Source organism: Pongo pygmaeus, chromosome 15 (assembly GCF_028885625.2).
Source record: "Pongo pygmaeus isolate AG05252 chromosome 15, NHGRI_mPonPyg2-v2.0_pri, whole genome shotgun sequence".
NCBI classification, from domain to species: domain Eukaryota; kingdom Metazoa; phylum Chordata; class Mammalia; order Primates; family Hominidae; genus Pongo; species Pongo pygmaeus.
The window spans coordinates 103,132,107-103,149,344 of NC_072388.2; the positions used below are offsets into that span (position 1 = coordinate 103,132,107).

Genomic DNA, 17,238 nt, shown 5'->3' on the forward strand with positions numbered 1-17,238 from the left:
CACCTTGGTAATCTTGTTAATGTGGGTGAGTTTGAATTATCACTGTACTTGTTAAATTGAAATATGACTAAAATGGAAATTGAAACATACTTATTCTAGAATCAAAGTTAATTTTTAAAATATCAAGTACATTTAAAATGCTGAAATAAATCAGATTTAACAAGGTACATGTTAGAGGAAAAAAAAGTATGTATATTTTTGAGACAAAGTCTTGCTGTGTTGCCCAGGCTGGAGTGCAGTGGCATGATCTCCGTTCACTGCAACCTCTGCCTTCTGGGTTTAAGCGATTCCCCTGCCTCAGTCTCCTGAATAGCTGGGATTACAGGTGTGTGCCACCATGCCTGGGTAATTTTTGTGCTTTTAGTAGAGATGGGGTTTTACCACATTGGCCAGGCTGGTCTTGAACTCCTGACCTCAAGTGATCTGCCCACCTCTGCCTCGCGAAGTGCTGGCATTACAGGTGTGAGCCACTGTGCCCCGCTGAAATGATTATATGACGTCAGAACCTTTATTTATGTAAGAATGAGTCTTGTACCGCCAAGAAAAGGATATATTCCACACATTTCCTTACCTTAGTTCACCAGGGGACCCCCTCTTTTTGTCTCATAAACACCTGTTAAAAACCTGTAGAATACTTGTGTTCCAAGGATTACGCTGGTGAGACGTTGTACAGCACAGGGTGTCAGCCCTATGATTCAAGCTCATTTTCCTCCTTACAAAAGTCCTTTCTAGATTTCACCTCTGCTCCTCCTCTTCCTTTTTAGGTGGTTGAAGTGGGACACTTTTGGGGATACAGGATTGATGAAAAAAACTCAGAGATTCTGAAAAAGCTTACTGCTGAAATCAACCAACTGACGCTGATGCCATTGCCCACTTACCCACATCCAGACTTGGTCTGTCTGGCACCTTTTTCTGATTTTGGTAAACAGCGCTACTTTAGAGCTCAAGTCCTTTATGTTTCTGGAAATTCTGCTGAGGTAGGTTTTTCTGTAACAAGTCACTGGAAGGGAAATGAGACAGACAGACATACAGCAGTTTATCAAATATCTTTTATAATTGTAGGTGGAAATTAAATTTAAAATAATTGCAGTTAGCAAAGTAGTCTGTTTCCTTCATTGATATGTGGATTTAAGCTCAGGTCACTCTAAGAATTCTATAATTATAGGATTAGAGCAGACTGCTGCATTGCTATTGCTCAGGTAGGGCATTGTTTTTGACCCCGTCGTAAAGTGTATACTTGCTTTATTTTCTAGGTATTCTTTGTAGATTATGGCAATAAGTCTCATGTAGATCTGCATCTTTTGATGGAGATTCCCTGTCAATTTCTTGAACTTCCTTTCCAGGTAAGGTAGAGAAGACTCTAGGGAATGAATGCTGCATGCTGGACGGGATTCCTGGGTAGATTCCTGGGTCATATGGTGCCCTTCCTCGGCTTACAGCTAGGGGAGCCAAGGCCCAGGACAGGGAAGGGACTTGCTTTGTCACAGTAGCCAAATTTGGTTTCTGCTCTTCCAAAAATACATGAAAGGTTTCAGATTTAGCAAAAAAAAGTTGTTTTAATCCAGTAGTATCTTCTAATACTGCTTCTGAGTTTTCTGGTTATGTTGAAACCAGACAGACTTTTTAGGTAGGCCACAGACATAGTCACACATGCCCTTACCATCAGTATGAAGACAATCTAAAAATTATTCTAAATATTTCTTACTGTTGTTAAAAAGCAAACCAATTTTCTTTAGGAAATTCTCACTACCCCAACATCAGTTTTATTGGGACTTTTATGAAAATACTGTTGAAGATACATGAACAAGGTCTGTTTTCAGTGGTATTTGGGATGAGTGTTTTACTTATTTATAAAGCTGTTTGAGCTGTGCCCTTCTGTCCTTGTAGGCTTTGGAATTTAAGATTTGCAAAATGAGACCATCGGCAAAGTCTCTTGTTTGTGGCGAGCACTGGAGTGATGGGGCCAGCCAGTGGTTCGCCTCTCTGGTGAGCGGCTGCACCCTCCTTGTGAAGGTGTTCTCTGTGGTGCACAGTGTCCTGCACGTGGACGTGTACCAGTACTCGGGGGTCCAGGATGCCATCAACATAAGAGACGTCCTCATCCAGCAGGGCTATGCCGAGCTCACGGAGGAGTCCTATGAGTCCAAGGTGTGTGCTTTTGCCCTTGCTGGAGCACGCGTTTGTGTGAGAGAGAACAGGGCGGGCTTTCCTTCCTCTGTGGACCCTGAGATAGGAGGATGCGGACAGTGTTCCTCTTCACCATTTGGTGTGCTGTACTTATGTTAAGACTGGCGGCACCAATTTAAATGTCTTCTAGATTTCTCTGAGACTAAATTATGGTGGCTGGGTATTGTTTTTGTTGGTGGGTATTGTATTTGTTTGTCTCCTATTTAGCTTATTTTAAAAAATTATTTATTTATTTATTTAACATATTTTTTAGTAGAGACAGGGTCTCCCTGTGTTGCCCAGGTTGGTCTCAAACTCCTGGGCTTAAGGGATCCTCCTGCCTCAGCCTCCCAGAGTACTCCCAGGTGTGAGCCACTGCACCCAGCCTCGTATTCAGCTTTTTATCTTCTTAGGATAGATTTGAAAATGTTCTATATATGTGGGGAGTTTTAAAAATGGATTCCAAGATTTATCTCCCTAATGGAAGTAGTTAATAAAATATTTCAAATATTTCAAGCATTTCAAAACTTCTTTCAACTATTTCTTTCAAAATCAGTGTTACAGTTATTTTTCACGATCTGAAGGTTTGAGAGGCCACTTTTTTTTTCCTTTTTTAATTGCCACATAATCATTGTACATATTTATGGGATATAGAGTCATATTTTGATATGTGTATATAATGTGTAATGATCAAGTGAGGGTAATTAGCAAATCTGTCACCTCAGACATTTATTATTTCTTTGTGTTGTAAGCATTCAAGAACTTTCTTCTAGCTTTTTGAAAATATACCTTATAGTTAACCATATTTACCCCACAGTGCTGCAGAACGCAAGAACCTCTTCCTCCAGTCTAGCTCTAATTTTGTGTTGTTAACCAACTTCTCTCTGTTCTCCCCTTCCTGTCTTACCCAGCCTCTAATACCCACAATCCTACTCTCTACTTCCATTATTTCAATTTTTTTTTTAGCTCTTACACATAAATGAGAACATGTCGTATTTATATTTCTGTGCTTGACTTATTTTACTTAACATACCATCCTCCAGGCTCATACATGTTGCCAAGAGTGACAGGATTTTTTCTTTTTGTAGCTGAATGGTATTTTATTTTGTATATACCGCATTTTCAGTATCCATTCATCTGTTGACGGACACCTAGGTTGATTCTGTATCTTGACTGTTGTGACCACTGCTGCAGTAATCATGGGATACAGGTATCTCTGATGTACTGATTTCCTTTCCTTTGGATAAATACCCAGTAGTGGGATTGCCAGATTGTATGTTCGTACTGTTTTTAGTTTTCTGAGTAACCTTCACACTGTTTTCAATAAAGACTGTATTAATTTACCTTCCCACCGACAGTGTATAAGAGTTCCCTTTTCTCAGCATCCTTACCAGCATTTACTTTTTGTCTTTTTGATAATAGCCATTCTAACTGGGGTGAGATGCTGTCTCTCACGATGGTTTTGGTTTGAATTTCCCTGATAATTAGTGATGTTGATCATTTTTCATATATTTGTTGGTTATTTGTATGTCGTCTTTTGAGAAATGTCTGTTCAGATCCTTTGCCCACTTTTTAATTGGATTACTTGCTTTTTTGCTGTTTGAGTTCCTTGTATATTCTGGATGTTATTCCTTTGTCAGATGAGTAGTTTGCAAATATTTTCTCCCATTCTACAGGTTGTCTCTTCATTTTGTTGATTGTTTCCTTCACTATGCAGAAGGTTTTTAGTGTAATATAGTTCCATTTGTCTGTTTTTGTTGCCTCTGCTTTTGAAGTCTTGGCCATAAAATCTTTTCCTAGATCAGTGTACTAAAGTATTTCTTCTTGTTTTCTTCTAGTAGTTTTTTATAGTTTTAGGTCTTACATTTAAGTCTTTAACCCATTTTGAGTTGATTTTTGTATATGGCAAGAGATAGGGGCTTAGTTTTATTCTTCTGCATTTAGATGTCCAGTTTTCCAAGCACCATTTATTGAAGAGACTCTCCTTTCCCCAATGAATGTTCTTGGAGACTTTGTTGAAAATCAGTTGCCTGTAAATGCGTGGCTTTATTTCTGGGTTCTCTATTCTGTTCTATTGGTCATCTGTGTGTCTGTTTTTATGCCAGTATAATGCTGGTTTGGTTACCATAGCTTTGTAGTGTATTTCCAAGTCAGGTACTGCGATGTCTCTTGCTTTGTTCTTTTTGCTCAGGATTGCTTTGGCTTTTGGGGTCTTTTGTGGTTCCATATGAACTTTAGGATTGTTTTTTCTGTTTCCGTGAAGAATGTCATTGGTATTTTGATTGGAGTTGCATTGAGTCTATAGCTTGCTTTGGATACTATGGTCATTTTAACAATATAAATTGTTGCAATTCATAAACATGGGATGTCTTAATCATTTGTTTGTGTCCTCTTCAATTGCTTTAACTGATATTTTGTAGTTTTCATTATAGAGATCATTCACCTCCTTGGTTAAATATATTCCTCGGTATTTTATTTTATTTTTGTAGGTATTGTAAATGGGATTGCTTTCTTGATGTCTTTTTTAGCTAGTTATTGGTGTATAGAAATGCTACTGATTTTTGTATACTGATTTCTGTATCCTGCAACTTTTCTGAATTCGTTTATCAGCTCTAAAAGTTTTTTGGTGGAGTCTTTAGGTTTTTCTATATGTAAGATCATGTTATCTGCAAAGAGGGACATTTTGACTTGCTCTTTTCCAATTTGGATGCCCTTTCTTTTTTCCTCTTGCCTAATTTCTCTGGCTAGGACTTCCAGTACTTGTTGAATATAAATGGTAAAAGTGGGCATCCTTGTGTTGTTCTTGTTCTTAGAGGAAAAGATGGCAGTTTTCCCCTCTTCAGTATGATGTTTGCTGTGGGTTTGTCATGTATGGCCTTTCTTGCGTTGAGATATGTTCCTTCTATACCCAATTTGCTGATAATTTTTTATCTTGAAGTAATGTTGAATTCTATCAAGTGCTTTTTCTGCATCTATTGAGATGATCAGAGAGGCCACTTTTGAAGCTGATGTTGAAGGTCTTTTACTTCTGTTATTTCTGCTGGGGATGAAGAATACTGGGTATCAGGAAAGGACAGTCTAGCAAAATGTTAGCCAGAGTGCTGGCTAAATTCTGTATTTAATTTATATAAAAACACTTCAGGGAATTATGTTAATATTTCCAGTGTAAAACCAAAATTTTACATATAAAAAAGTCCTGTAAAAATGTTTCTCTCTTGCAAACGATAGTAAGAGAAGAAAAAAAAATTAAAAAAACTGTAGGCCAGGTGCAGTGGCTCATGCCTGTAATCCCAGCATTTTGGGAGGCCCAGGCGGGCAGATCACCTGAGGTCAAGAGTTCGAGACCAGCCTGACCAACACGGTGAAATCCCATCTCTACTAAAAATACAAAATTAGCTGGGCATGGCGGTGGGCACCTGTAATCATACTACTCGGGAGGCTGAAGCAGGAGAATTGCTTGAACCCGGGAGGCGGAGGTTGTAGTGAGCTGAGATTGCACCATTGCACTCCAGCCTGGGTGACAAGAGTGAGACTCCATCTCAAAAAAAAGCAAACAAGCAAACAAACAAAAAACTCCCAAAAAACTGTAAAAAATGTTTATTTCTCTTAAATTCTCTAATGGCTAAAATGTTGCAAAGGCTGCCGGATTTCTTTTGTTTGAAGAAATAAGGTTGTAAATCCCGTCTTATTTCTTTTGTTTGAATCTTAAAATGAACTCGATAAAATTATTTCCCTATACTTTAATTAATGACATAGAAATCAGAGTAAGACTGTGCCTATGAAATATTTTGATTAGTTTGGAAGAAAGTGCTTGTAATGTATTCTTTTAACAAAACAAACTTTTCTTGTTTGTTCAGCAAAGCCATGAAGTTCTCAAGGGCCTCTTTTCCAAGTCAGTAGAAAACATGACAGATGGCTCTGTGCCCTTTCCCATGAAAGACGACGAGAAATATCTCATCCGGATTTTGTTAGAGAGCTTTTCTTCCAATAAACTGGGTACTCCAAACTGTAAGGTAATTGTAGGAGTTTTAAAATGTAATTTAAAAGCTTAGTATCATTCTACATTTATGTGCTAAGAGTTGTAGTCAGTAGTCATGGTGGTTTTTTCTTTTCTGGCTTTTAATGCTGTTACTTTTCTCACAATGGATCCTTTTATAATAATAAGAAAAAACCCTGGGGTTTAGTGTTTAGTGGGGTTTAGAGAGAAGCTTTGACTAGTTTTTTTTTTTTTTTTTTAAACCCTCCTGACATGTGATTTTTTGTCAGACTAAAGGAAGCACAGCATGTGGGTTCAGAGAACTGGTGCCAGCCTTGGACTCCCTGGCTGGCTGTTAGAGCCGGTGCTGCCCACCTGCTTGGAGAGGAGGGCTGGCCAGGGTGTCTCCTTGTTCAGGGACTCCACTTGTGTTTCCCCAGCCTCTGGCTGTGTGGTCTCAGGTCTACCTGTGCAACTGGGTTGGTCTGCTGCAATTGAAATAATAGTATTTTCACTAAATTATTTGTCAATGATTCCTTTTTTGTTGTTCAAAGGCTTTCTTAAACATGTATATCAAGGAATGTTAGTGAAATCGTTGAAGAGAATGAGTTACATCCCAGAAAAATACCTTCTTTAAGGCACTTTTTCTTAACTGAATCATAAAGACATTATGAATGAGATGTCTTTTTTTTTCCTTTAAAGGATGAGCTGACTTTTGAGTTTTAAAAATTCATGTTAAGTGTTATCTTGCTTATTGGTAACAGTTCCTATATTTTGTGCATGCAGGCAGAACTTCATGGGCCTTTTAACCCTTATGAACTAAAGTGCCATAGTTTGACCAGAATATCCAAATTCAGGTATGATTAACTTAAGTTTTCCATGAATTTTTTTCTCTGCATTTCTATTTATAGACCTCATCAGAAAATAATGTATCTTTATGTCTAAACTGTTGGAATGTGTTATCTTTTCTTTTCTTTTTTTTTTTTGAGACAGAGTCTTGCTCTGTCACTCAGGCTGGGGTGCAGTGGTGCAATCTCGGCTCACTGCAACCTCCGCCTCCCGGATTCAAGCAATTCTCCTGCCTCAGCCTCCTGAGTAGCTGGGATTACAGGCACGTGCCACCACGCCTGGCTAATTTTTGTATTTTTGGTACAGACAGGGTTTCACCACGTTGGTCAGGCTGGTCTCAAACTCCTGACCTTGTGATCCACCCGCCTCGGCCTCCCAAAGTGCTGGGATTACAGGCGTGAGCCACTGCGCCCGGCCTGAATGTGTTATCTTTTCTAACTTCTCATTTCTCTCCCAGCTCCTGATTTAAGGTATTCTTTCTCTCACACACGTGAAAGCCATTCTATATAAGATATTTTTGAGTATCTTTTATCAGAGACTATATTTTTTTCTGTTCTTGTTACAATTGTTCTTCAGCAAAGCTGTGAGAGCCCACTGTATGCCAGGAGCAGTGTGTGGTTTGGGGCAAACTGTAGTGAACAAGAAACAGTTGTTTGTCTTCATGAAAATTATGGATACAGTTGGTGGGTGGGGGGCATAGAGGAAGCTGGTAACTACAACATAGGGTGATAGGGCTCTTGATAAGGGCACAGAACATCATGAAAGCATCTAGGGGGCCCAGCCACCCTTGAAAGATCATGGAGCTTTTCCAGAGAAATCTGAGGCCTGGCGGATACAGAGGCGTCAGCCAAGGTGCAGGTGTTGGAGGAAGAGAGGGGAGGTGGGATGAGGGTGGCTCCACTGGCAAGTGCATAGGCCTGAGTTTTGAGAATTTGCACGTGTAACTCGAGTAAGTTTAGTAAGATTGGAGAAATGGGGGGGGGGAAGGGAGGTGCCAAGCTTGTGGTAGACGAGGGCAAGCTTTGTGGACTTCATTCTGAAAGGGCTGGTGAACCTTACTATGTGCATTTTAAAATGATGCCTTTGGGGTAAGTCTTGTCTCTCAAAATGTCCTCCGGGGAGCGCACTGGAAATGCAGATGCCCAGGTCCCCTTGGGCCTTCCAAATGAGCCTGCATTTCCACAAGGCCTCTGGCGACCTGCCTGCGCTTACAGTCTCAGGAGCCCCAGTGTGAAGCCGGCATTGGATTTCAGAGTAGAAAGATCCTCAGGCAGTATTGTGCTTCTGAGGCTGGTCCCTGCTGTAACCCAGGGTGGGAATATGGGAGACTGAATCCATGGCAGGAGATACAGGAACAGCTTCACCAGCGCATTTCTGGTGTGGAATGCAGCTGGTGTGGAATGCATTTCTGGAGCGGAAGCAGCAGGATGGAGCTGCATTAGAGTCAGTGCTGAAGGGAAGAGGAAGAATTAAGTGTGCCCTTGCTGGGGCTGCAGCAGGCTTCTGCTGAGAGGTGACGGAGGAACTGTGGAGTGGACCACACTCAGTTCCCTCTGCCAGGATGCAGGTGATGGCTCTTGTGGGTTGACAGTGCAGGACAGAGGGTCTCGAGCGGAGGTGGAGGTTCGGGCATCCACAGCGTGTGTGTGGTTCCTAAGCCAAGGAGTGGTCGGGATCATGCACGAGGGAGTGGAGAGAGAAGAGGGCTGAGGACCGGCTTGAGGACTCCTGTGTGAAGAGGTGGTCCAGTAAAAGGAGATGTGCAGGAGAATGGGGGGTTAAATATTTCTTCCCGTCTATTATCGCAGTTGCCTGTTTATATTTTTGAAATGGGTTGCTTGTGCATTGGCATAGCACATTGCCTGGTTGGTGGATCAGTCACCCCATCTCCTGGTGCTCCTGCCTTTTAGGTGTGTTTGGGTTGAGAAGGAGAGCATCAACTCTGTCATTATCAGTGATGCCCCTGAAGATTTTCACCAGAGAATGCTGGTTGCAGCTTCCCTTTCCATCAATGCGACTGGTAATTTAAAGATCCTGTTTGTTCCTTGTCCTCTCTTTTTTCTTTTCCTTGACTTCAGCTACTAGGAACAACTTATCCTATAATTGGTGAACAAGTCTACACTTACGTGCTATTCTTTTTTTTTTTTTTTTTGAGACGGAGTCTCACTCTGTCACCCAGGCTAGAGTGCAGTGGCGCGATCTCTGCTCACTGCAAGCTACGCCTCCTGGGTTCACACCATTCTCCTGCCTCAGCCTCCCCAGTAGCTGGGACTGCAGGCACCCATCACCACACCTGGCTAATTTTTTGTATTTTTAGTCGAGATGGGGTTTCACTGTGTTAGCCAGCATAGTCTTGATCTCCTGACCTCGTGATCCACCCGCCTTGGCCTCCCAAAGTACTGGGATTACAGGTGTGAGCCACCGCGCCCAGCTTACGTGCTGTTCTCTTAGGCCATTTTCTGACTGCTTTGGCTGGTGCGAGTTTACTCAGTGGAGCATTCTCACTTTTTATACAAAGATGTGGGAAGTATTAATAATTGACCCCTGGATCTTTCATTCATTCCACCCTGCTTGGCTACAGAGTAGAATACATCCAAGCTCTTGGCCCTGGGAAAAACCCAATAGCCTGATGAGGGGAAAGAGATGCAAAGAGTGACCAAATAGGAGCTATCCCCAAGTGGGGTAAAAGCTTACGCATCATAGCGGAGTGTCTCTCTGTAGGGTACTGTGGGAACAGAGAACAGGGAGTGTACGTTACTATTGGGGTGGGCCTGTGGGGACTGGACAGACTCAGCAGAGGAGGGGATGCCTGCAGATGAGTAGGAGCGGGCCGGGAGGGAACGCTGCCCTGAGCAGCGTGAGTTAATGCCTGATGTTGATTTAGCATGACTTGAACAGGATCTACGATGCTGCTGAGAGAAACCTCTCTGATGCCTCATATCCCTGGCCTCCCGGCTCTCCTCAGCATGTTATTCTCACCGGTGATGGAGTTAAGGTACGGGCATCCCTCTTGTCTATAGGCTTTGTAAAATAAGAACCTGGGCGGGAAAAAATGGGTGCCTCTCCTTGCTCCTTTTGGAAAGAAAGCCTTTACGGAAGCTAGCCACGGCACGTCTCGCTGCTTGGGGTGAAGCTTGTATTGTTATTGATTTATTTATGCTTGGGCTGATTTTGAAAGAAGCTCAGAAAGCTTGTAAAGGTACACACAGTGTCACATAGGAGCTTGAGGCAAAAGTGGGGCAAAATAAATTAAAAATGGAGCTAGGAATGAGGCTCAAAATAAATGTCATGGTGATGGACATTCCATTGTTAATGGGTGGTGAATGTGATTCCAAGTTTTCTGGTGACCAGTTGTCGACAAGAACCTGTCAGTCCCCCTTCCTGTGGTAACCATGACATCAGAAGGCAGATTGCCCAGCAGATTGTAGCTCTTGTTAGTGCCATGATTAAGCCAGGATTTCTCCCAGAGACTTGGATAGAGAGGAATGTGTGATGCTAGGAGCAGAGCTCTTAAAGGCACCCTCACAGTGGGGGCTGCTGCTGTGTAAGGTTTTGTTTGCAGACTAGGGATTGACAGAGCATTCTCTGTGGGGAAAGCACTAACATAGGTTTTAGTGGAGCAGTGGGTGGGGGTGGCTAGAAAAAGAGTAATATTTGGGCTTTAGGAACTCACATTCTGCTGGGCAGGATGGAAATGGCCATGACGAGACTGCAGCAGAGGCCTGGTAGCACTTCAAGAGTCGGGTCATGGAAAGTTACCCTTTTCTTCTTTTCTAGTCAGCTGGTGAGCATGGGGGGGTGGTCCATAGACCTAGGGGGCTGAGTTCAGTCAAGGCAGGTGGAAGGGCCCCACCGTTTACTCAGTCCTTTTTGCCATTACACCTGTTCAGAATCTGACAGTGCAATCTCAAAATGTGTAGTGCTTTTTTTTTAGTTGTAAGAATATTTTTTTCATTAAAATATGTGCTATTTAGAAAAAGCTGAATGGGAAAAATTAACACTTTTAAATTTATAGATTTAAACTTAAATATTTAGTATACTTATTTTAAATTTATATGTATATACATATTTTTATTTAAGATTCTTGTTATACTGTATTCTTTTCCCACAAATATCAGGTTTTTCATATTATGATATCTTTGTAAATATCCATTTTGATACTTGCATCATATATCACTGAATGGGCATATGATGGCTTACAAAAATACCGCCCTGTCTTAATTATACAGGCACTTGTTTCTGAGCAGCTGTTGTTCTGAAAGGATTGAATATGCCTTTAATTGTTGAAATTTGGCCTAATTTTGCAATGATGATGCAATAAATATCTCTGTAGGTTCAGGTATCTTGGAGCCCTCGTTGGGGAGACAGATGTGTAGGAACCACACATGGCAGTGGGATTATCTCATGAGCAAATAGCACGCTGTGCACATGCAGGCCTGAGACTTGGCTGGTGCAGAAGCAGGTCCCTTCCTCTCGTGGCACTTTGGACTCCCTGCTTGCCTTTTTAACTAGACAAAGCTCCTGCTTCACCTCTTTTAAACACCAGCTTTTGAGGATTTCAGTAATATAGTGTGTTATTTTCACAACTCCAGAGTGCAAGTGTTTAGGTTGTAGACGTTCAAGAAATACTGACATACTTGGTATTTAAAACAGCATCTTTCTAGAAAAAGCACAAGCTTAATAGCAAAAGGTTATATATAACAATACACAGTGCTTTGCTGGTGGTTATATTCATTTTGTTGAATTAACTGAAATGTGCCAGATTTGGGACGGTTTATGTGACAGTGTTTGAATCCACAGGCTTAACTAGGTGATTATCGGAAAGATAGCAGGGGGGCCTCATTGATTTTCCTCCAAACTCTGCCTGCCTCTGAGTAGTTGTATAAGCTTGGTTTTGTTGCTGTTTTTTATTTTGTTTTTGATTTTTGAGACAGGGTCTCACTCTATCTCTCAGGTTGGAGTTTTGTTTTTTTTTTTTTTTTTAATTTGTTGAGTGAGTAACAACTGTTTTTGAGAAACTTTGAAAGATGAGAACTGTTTGATTTGGGATGAGCATTCTCCTTTCCTTTCACTTTAAATATGTAGTCTTCTGCAGCGAGCAGGAGGGGGTCTTCAGTACAGACCTGGCCCAGGGGTCCCATCACTGTGTCTTAGGTGCGTTCCAGAGGGGAGCTGTCCTCCAAAGCCCACAGCTCCTGAGAGCCACTGCCAGGCCATGCACCCATGCCCGTTTGCTTCCTTTTGTGAGCCACCTCTCTAATGCGCACCTGCATTGGACTCGTCTCCTGTTCGGGTGGCGTCTGGCTGCTGTGCTAGAGGCTGTCCTGGCCCCCGTTGTTAAACGCGAAACCTGCAGTCTCTGGGTAAAGTCTTTTCTCCCTCCACATGTGTCACTGTCCTGTCACAACTGATTAAACTTTACGACTAAGTGATAATTTTTTGCCACCTCTAACATACTCTTTGTACAATAGTGGCAGGAAAGGAAGATAAGCCGAAAACTTAATTTTATCTTGATTTTCAATTTAAAAAGGGAAAGGAGATATGTGTTACGCCCCATTCATAAGCAGAGACATCTAAGTGGAGGCCACTGTCCCCTTCTTTGCCAACTGGCTGTGGACTGACCTAGCTGCCATTTGTCTCCCCTCCTTTGTTCTTTCTGCCATGTGACCTTCGCTTGTAGCTGGCCCCTCCGTAACTCAGGGTGACTGAGCCTTGGTGCCAGATTTCCTCTTCCCTTCATCGTGGAGCTGATCCACCACACATCTGTCCCTGGAGTGCGTCACTCCTCTTGCTGCCCCTGTCCTCGAGGTGTTTTCCCTGAACAGTTGGAGTAGTTGATGGTGTCAGCCTGGATTCAGTGGCATCATCATTGTTTACCTCGTGGAGGCCGTCTCCCTGGGTGAGCAGAATGCTCCATGGTAGCAGAGCCTGGCACCTCCAGGATGGGAGCAGACATCTGAGAACACGCTCTTATTGGTGTAGTGACAAGAACACTGTACTCACCTCCTTCCCTTGGTTCTTGGAGCCAGATTTTGCTACTGGGGAGACTGCCAAATGCTGGCCATGGTTTAGAGGGTAAGTCACGTGTTGAGGGCAGTGCTGTAACCCTGGGAAGATGGTGCTTCTGAACAGGCATGAGAGGGTGGGGGGATCTTTAAACAACAACAACAAGAAGTTCTATCAATTAAAGCCTAAAAATTAATATATACACTTACTATGTACCCACAAAAATTAAACAAACAAAAAATTAAATGAGGGTGGATTGAAAGAAGACTCACTGTTTAACTGGGTTTTCCGGCTACTGTGGCTAAAAACAAGTTACCCCAAAACTTCAGTGGGCTACAGCAACCTTCTTTGCCTCTGTGGGTGAGGAACTATGTCAGGGTACACAGGGATGGCTTGTTGTGCTCCCAATGTTGGGGCCTCCAGCTGAAGGATTTGAAGGCTGGTGGGTGTCCAGGCTCACATCTGGTGGTTACAGGTGTGCACCACCACACCTGGCTAATTTTTGTATTTTTAGTAGAGAAGGAGTTTCGCCATGTTGGCCAGGCTGGTCTCAAACTCCTGGCCTCAAGTGATCTGCCCACTTCAGCCTCCCAAAGTGCTGGGATTACAGGCGTGAGCCACTGTGCCCAGTGTATTAGTTCATTCTCACACTGCTAATAAAGACATACCGGAGACTGGGTAAATTATAAAGGAAAGAGGTTTAATTGACTCACAGTTCTGCACGACTGGGGAGGCTTCAGGAAACTTACAATCATGGTGGAAGGGAAAGCAAACACGTCCTTCTTCACATGGCGGCAGCAAGGAGAAGTGCCGAGCAAAAGGGGGAAAAGCCCCTTACGAAACCATCAGATTTCATGAGAATTCACTCTCCATCACGAGAACAGCATGAGGTTAACCACCCTCATGATTAACTACCTTCCAGAGGGTCCCTCCCATGACATGTGGGGATTATTCAGGATGAGATTTGGGTGGAGACACAAAGCTTAACCATATCACCTGGCCTGTGTCACCTTTTGTAATCTAGCTGCAGAAGCCACACAGCGTGAGTTTTACTGTAGTCACAGTCACATGTAGACCACTGTGGCTTCTAGGTCCCACTGTAATTCACAGTGTGGTTGGAAACTACTGAGATGCCTTAGGCAAGGGAGTAACATTGTGTTTGTTTTGAAAAGCTACTCCTGTGTGCTATATGGAGAAAAGATTGGAAGAGGCAGGAGTAAGAGATAGGGAATTGGTCAGAAAGTTGTTACCAAGTCCAGGTGAGAAATGGCAGTGGCTTGGACCAGGCTGTTGGCAGCAGCCATGGAGAGGCTAACAGATTTAGGGAGTGATAAAAGTGACAGGACGTGCCAGTGGTCAGAGGAGGGTGGTGATAAAACTGGGATACAAAACTTTGTAAGTGTGCACCATTGTTTTAGGATGAGAAGGTGGAACATTTTTTTAGGCTTTTACTAAGTGCTAGACTTGTTTCACAAGTCATAAATATGTGCATAGCCCTTTCTCCAGAAATCTCCCTAATAAGAATTTAACCCATGGAAAGAATTCGAAGGCAAGGGAAAAAAAACCCATTCATGATAAAATAGTCTTTTCATTATCTTATCTACCACATTAGAAACTTAATAAAGTATTAATACAAATTAAATATTAAATATTAATAAAAATACTGAATTTACTGTTCTTATAACTATATTTTATAACTATATTTTGATTGTGAAAACTGGCAGAAAAAATGCACAAATGAAATTAATTGCTGTACTAGGGCTGGCAGAATTTAGGATAATTTTATCGGTCAATTTTTACATGCTAAAACATGTACTTTAACAATTCTGAAATAATGGACTCTTCTGAAAACATTCCATTTAGGATTGATCAGAATGGCAAGTACTATACTGGAGTCCTTTGTGGTTTGGGGTGGAATCCAACTACAGGGGCTTCCATACTGCCCGAGCACGACATGGAGCTTGCGTTTGACGTTCAGTTCAGCGTGGAGGACGTTGTTGAGGTAAGGGTAGCGCAGCATCACGGCGCCACAACCCTGTCTCTCTCTGGTTTTGCTTACCTGACAGTGAGTGCAGGGTCTGCTGTGGAGCTCGTGGTGCAGACGCACACCTCTGGTCCTGGAGATGCACACATTCCTTGTCCCTCCTGGGGTTGCCCTCCAGGAGGACCGCTCCTTAACTTGCCAGTTTGATGTATCTTTCCTGTGAAAAGTAACTTCCTGATAGATGGTGCTCTCTGAATCTCTCATTTGGTGTCTCCTGGCATAAGCTTTTCTGGTCAATGAGCTAAACCACGGGGCTGTAGGGCTGCTTTGGGTCTCATTCCAAGTCAGGAAGTGGAACATCCTTGCTAGTTCTTACTGGGAAAGGAGGACACAAGGTCCTGCCCCTCTGCCCTTCTCCCGGCCTGGTGACCATGCTGAGCAGAGGGCTGGGTCATCGTGAGTGCAGAGCTGAGCTGCTTGCAGCATTGTCCGGGCACCGCACTAGCTCTGGGGTGAGGTGGCAAGGCAGACAGGGAAACTGTGTAGCAAGTACACAAAGTATTTGTATGTCATTTGAATCTAATAATGGGAAATGTGGGCTCGTATTTGTGTACATTAAAAAAAAATCTTTCATTGTTGGAGTAATTTATTTTTATTGCATTTTACAAAGTGGGAAAACCAAAACTGATTGTTTACCACAAATAGTTTGAGAAATGCTACTTTCTAAGTACTCAATCGCCTTTCTTTCTTAGAAGTTCCATCAGACGGGTGAGGTTAACATACCACACTGAAGGGCCAGGGGAAAGGAGGAGCTGCAGAGACAGCTGCCGATGCTCCGGGGGCAGGTGTCGGTGTTGTCTCTGCAGCTGTTAAGTCATAATTGCCTGGTCACAAGAAGGGGCTTGTGGGCTTGAAAATACTCCTTAAGCCATAGACCTAATGGGAAAATGTAAAACTATTAAAGTGCTACAAGCAAATTCAGAAAATCTGTGTGACTTTGGGTGTGGCATGAGTTTGTAAATACAACACCCAAAGCACAATCTGTGAAGGGGAAATTGATAGGTTTGAGTTTATCAAAATTAAAAACTTTTGTTCTGCAAAAGACCCTCCTCAGAGGAAGAAAAGACCAAGTGCACACCAGGAGAAAATAGTTACAGGTTACATATCTGACGAAGGACTTGAATCCACAATATGTAAGACACTCTTAAAACTCAATTATAAGAAAACAAGCAACAACATTAAAATATGGATGGCAATAAACACATGAAAAGATGCTCAGCATCATATGTCATTAGGAACATGCAAATTGAGACTCCCATGAGATAGCACCACATACTTAACTGGAATGGCTGAAATCCAAAACCTGACAGTAACCAGCAACAGCAAGGATGTGGTGCAGGGGCACCGGGGACCTTTTGTTCATTGCTGGTGGGAATGCAGATTAGTACCACTATTTTAGAAGACAGTTTCATATGAAGTTAAGCCTGCATCTACCATATGACCCAGGAATCCCATCTGTAGGTATTTATTCAAGAGATTTGAAAACTAGCGTCCACATAGAACTTCTATGTGAATGTCAATTGCAGCTTGATTCATAATTGCTAAAAACTAGGAGCAGTCAAAATGCCTTCAGCAGGCGAGTGGATAAACCATATTGATGACAGAGAATACTAACTCTGAATGCTATGAATTCTCTAACATGGGATGAAATTCAGTTACGGTGGAGCCGTATGAGTGTTTATGTTGCTGTTTATTTACAGGTTAATATTCTCAGGGCTGCTATTAACAAGCTAGTCTGTGATGGACCAAATGGATGCAAGTGTCTTGGGCCAGAGAGAGTTGCGCAGCTTCAAGATAGTGCCCGTCAGAAGCTTTTAGGGTAAGCTGTGTGATGACGCGGGCTTCTTTTCTTCCCAGTCAACTTTCTCAGCTGCCTTGATCATGGCTGTTTTGAATTGTGTAGGCAATGTGACATATCGATCAACGGAAGTGGAGTGCCAGTGCTGGAGGCAGCACTGGCATGCATCAGAATGTAGGCACGCCCTTCCTGTGGAGAGCAGCACCCTTGTCCTGTGTGTGTGTGTCCCTTGAAGGGACAGCATGGGCAGGGCATGGGAAGCCACAGTGGGTAACGCATCACCCACCATTCCCAGCGGTGGGTGTCTTAGGGATCAGGGGAGTCCGGCTTGTAGGACTGGGCCTTACAGAGCTGGGCCTCTCTTGAACCTCTCTGCAGGGGAGGTCGGAGAAGGAGCAT

The 17,238-nt window shown here is 42.7% G+C and overlaps 1 protein-coding gene across 3 annotated transcripts in view; it reads left to right on the forward strand.

The window, feature by feature from the left end:
* TDRD9 (tudor domain containing 9) overlaps nt 1–17,238 on the forward strand; it is a 125,001-nt gene that overhangs the window by 97,732 nt on the left and 10,031 nt on the right. For all 3 annotated transcript variants that reach the window (XM_054449453.2, XM_054449450.2, XM_054449452.2), the window contains exons 26-34: nt 765–977; nt 1,254–1,343; nt 1,888–2,148; nt 6,024–6,179; nt 6,929–6,999; nt 8,902–9,011; nt 9,890–9,986; nt 14,861–14,999; nt 16,742–16,860. In XM_054449453.2, the coding sequence (XP_054305428.2) occupies nt 765–977; nt 1,254–1,343; nt 1,888–2,148; nt 6,024–6,179; nt 6,929–6,999; nt 8,902–9,011; nt 9,890–9,986; nt 14,861–14,999; nt 16,742–16,860 (1,256 nt within the window). The remainder of the gene's footprint in view (nt 1–764; nt 978–1,253; nt 1,344–1,887; nt 2,149–6,023; nt 6,180–6,928; nt 7,000–8,901; nt 9,012–9,889; nt 9,987–14,860; nt 15,000–16,741; nt 16,861–17,238) is intronic.